The sequence below is a fragment of the Homarus americanus genome, unplaced genomic scaffold, assembly GCF_018991925.1.
Source record: "Homarus americanus isolate GMGI-L3 unplaced genomic scaffold, GMGI_Hamer_2.0 scaffold59578, whole genome shotgun sequence".
NCBI classification, from domain to species: domain Eukaryota; kingdom Metazoa; phylum Arthropoda; class Malacostraca; order Decapoda; family Nephropidae; genus Homarus; species Homarus americanus.
The window spans coordinates 3,692,196-3,695,149 of NW_024712913.1; the positions used below are offsets into that span (position 1 = coordinate 3,692,196).

A 2,954-nucleotide genomic window follows, 5' to 3' on the forward strand; every position below is an offset into this window, starting at 1 on the left:
ACTATTATTCTTGGGTCTTTGTTTATCATTTTTTCTCTACCTCTACTATATATCTCTGACGTTATCCTATCATGTCTCCCACACAGGAAATCTTACATGATACTTCTTACGTTAAGTACTGGAACATTATACCCTGCCTGGCTCTTTCCTCTATACACTTAACCTCATTTTCTTAATTATCAATTACGTGTGAACGCTGATGGGGATTAATTTATCCTACACCTCAGCTGTTTTTTTGCCTTAGAGCTTAATTCCTTTTTTTTTTAATTACGATATGTTTGTAATATTCTTTTAGTGACGACCTGTTTTATCACTGTTCGTTAATACGCGAGGTTTCCACTTGACACGGTTTGAGAGAGTGAAGTTATGTTACAAAGGAATTTATTCATGTGCGCTGATTATGTTACTGCCACACAACATTTTACCGGTGTCACAGGTATTGGTTTAATTTGTCAGTTTGGTAAGCTTCCTGCTCCCGGGGTTTAGTTACCAAAGACATTCATTCACACTGTGTTTTAATTCTCTGTTTTAACTTAGGATTTCAGTAACTGTTATTTATATCCCCAACAAGTAGTGTAGGGTACAGTAAGTGAAGGAAACTTAATCAAAAAATGTCTTCTCCTAACCTAACCTAACCTTACTTGTCAACGTTAACTAGGCTAGAGACTCCCTGAAGACTACCTAAGGTCAATGGACTCCCCCAAGACGGCGCAGTAATTACGGTCGACGGATCATCACTCTGAGGTCGAGCGGCTCTCCAGAAAGTGATAATTAAAGTCGCCGGAACAAGACTCGGTTAAAGCGGTCAAGTTAAAGCGGCCAAGTCAAAGTGACCAAGTTAAAGCTGCCAAGTCAAGGAGGCCAAGTCAAAGCGGCCAAGTTAAAGTGGCCAAGTTAAAGCGGCCAAGTTGCAGCGTCCAAGTTGATGATGACAAAAATCGATGGAACACAAGACGTATATAAGTGAGTCCCATGGCGCCCTGATCTCTAGAAAGAATTAAATATGTTATACTTTTGTTGTTGGGAGACTTAATGAAGGCTTAAGATGCTGGAGGCGGCTTGTGGTGGGGTATCTCGTTATCCTTGCGTTCGTGTGCGTGCGTGAGTGCGTGCGTGTGTGTGTTTGTTTCTTTGTATAATAAATATGACGATGGTTATTTAATTATCTGCTGGTATAAAATATTAATAATTCTTAACTGATCCAACGAGAACATCGAAAACTCTTAGGCTAATGAAAATATACACAAATTATAAAACTTCCCATATTTTCACATAATATTTTTCATACATATCCTCAGTTTATGTTGAAAAAAATATTGGTCCAAAAAATACAAAATAGAAAAGTATGAGTGATTTATTTATTTTTTTTAGAGCAGAATTATATTAAAATAATATTACCATAGTATATCATTCACCTAGAGTTTAATATAAGTTTTTTATATAGATATTCTGTTAATATAATGTTAGTATACAACTACCCCCTTTACTACCTGATGTAATTAAGAGTTATCAGTAAATTCAAAACACACAATCTAAAACAAAGGTGTAAAACTAAGGGACTATCTTACCTGTGTGATATCTATCTCATTATAGGTGTATTGGTCTTGAAAAATAATATACTACATAATAGCAATAAATTTCCGAAGGCTTTTATATTTTATTTCACAACTAAAAAAGGATTTGTTTGCCATATGTGCTGTACCTTTGGCTTCCACACACCTCGAGTCACGTAACGAACCTAAGCTAACCAGTATTCTTTGGCTTCCACAACCCATGAGTCGCGTAACAAACGACCTGACTTTAGTAATCCCTGGCAAGCCTTCCTCCTCCCTCCCCCGGGCATCCTATAGCCAACGTTAATAACCGTTACTGTTTCCGGTACTGCTGCCGGCAACCGTCAAGTGTTCCCCGTACTGCTGCCGACATCTGTTAAATGTTCCCCGTACTGCTGCCGGCATCTGTCAAATGTTCCCCTTACTGCTGCCGGCATCTGTCAAATGTTCCCCGTACTGCTGCCGGCATCTGTCAAATGTTCCCCGTACTGCCACCAGCATCTGTCAAATGTTCCCCGTACTGCTGCCGGCATCTGTCAAATGTTCCCCGTACTGCTACCGGCATCTGTCAAATGTTCCCCGTACTGCTGCCAGCATCTGTCAAGTGTTCCCTGTACTGCTGCCGGCATCTGTCAAATGTTCCCCGTACTGCTGCCGGCATCAGTCAAACTGTTCCCCGTACTGCTGCATCTGTCAAATGTTCCCCGTACTGCTGCCGGCATCTGTCAAATGTTCCCCGTACTGCTGCCGGCATCTGTCAAATGTTCCCCGTACTGCTGCCGGCATCAGTCAAATGTCCCCGTACTGCTGCCGGCATCTGTCAAATGTTCCCCGTACTGCTGCCGGCATCTGTCAAATGTTCCCCGTACTGCTGCCGGCATCTGTCAAATGTTCCCCGTACTGCTGCCGGCATCTGTCAAATGGTCCCCGTACTGCTGCCGGCATCTGTCAAATGTTCCCCGTACTGCTGCCGGCATCTGTCAAATGTTCCCCGTACTGCTGCCGGCAACTGTATCATATGAGTTATTTTTCTCTCGGTCTCTTGGTTAAATGTTGTAATTAATTTGTACTTCCATGTTGTAGTATTCCTGAGCCATAGACCATCACCATATTGTTACATTACCCTGTCAATTACTTCTGTCAGTCTGGGTGTTTGTCTTTTGTTGTGGTCTGGTGTCTGGGTCTACCGGTGGAGGATGTCATCACTTGTAATTCCTTGTGTCTCTGTACAGTTTAGTGATGGCGTCGTGTATGGATATGGACGTATAAATATGTGATAGGTTTGAGGATTTCCTGGATACATGCAGTATTTATATAAACAATTAATACGTTGATCCAATAACCTCCCGTGTTGCTCCAGGCTGACCCCGTGTCCTACTCTGCTCTCTCTCCTCTGGCATG

At 41.9% G+C, this 2,954-nt stretch overlaps 1 protein-coding gene across 1 annotated transcript; it reads left to right on the forward strand.

Moving 5' to 3' along the window:
• Nucleotides 1-1,933: 1,933 nt before the first annotated feature.
• Nucleotides 1,934-2,575, forward strand: LOC121864870 (keratin-associated protein 10-1-like). The gene has a single exon (XM_042364038.1). It carries the CDS (start codon nucleotides 1,934-1,936, stop codon nucleotides 2,573-2,575), a length of 642 nt encoding a protein of 213 aa, XP_042219972.1.
• The last annotated feature ends 379 nt before the right edge of the window (nucleotides 2,576-2,954 follow it).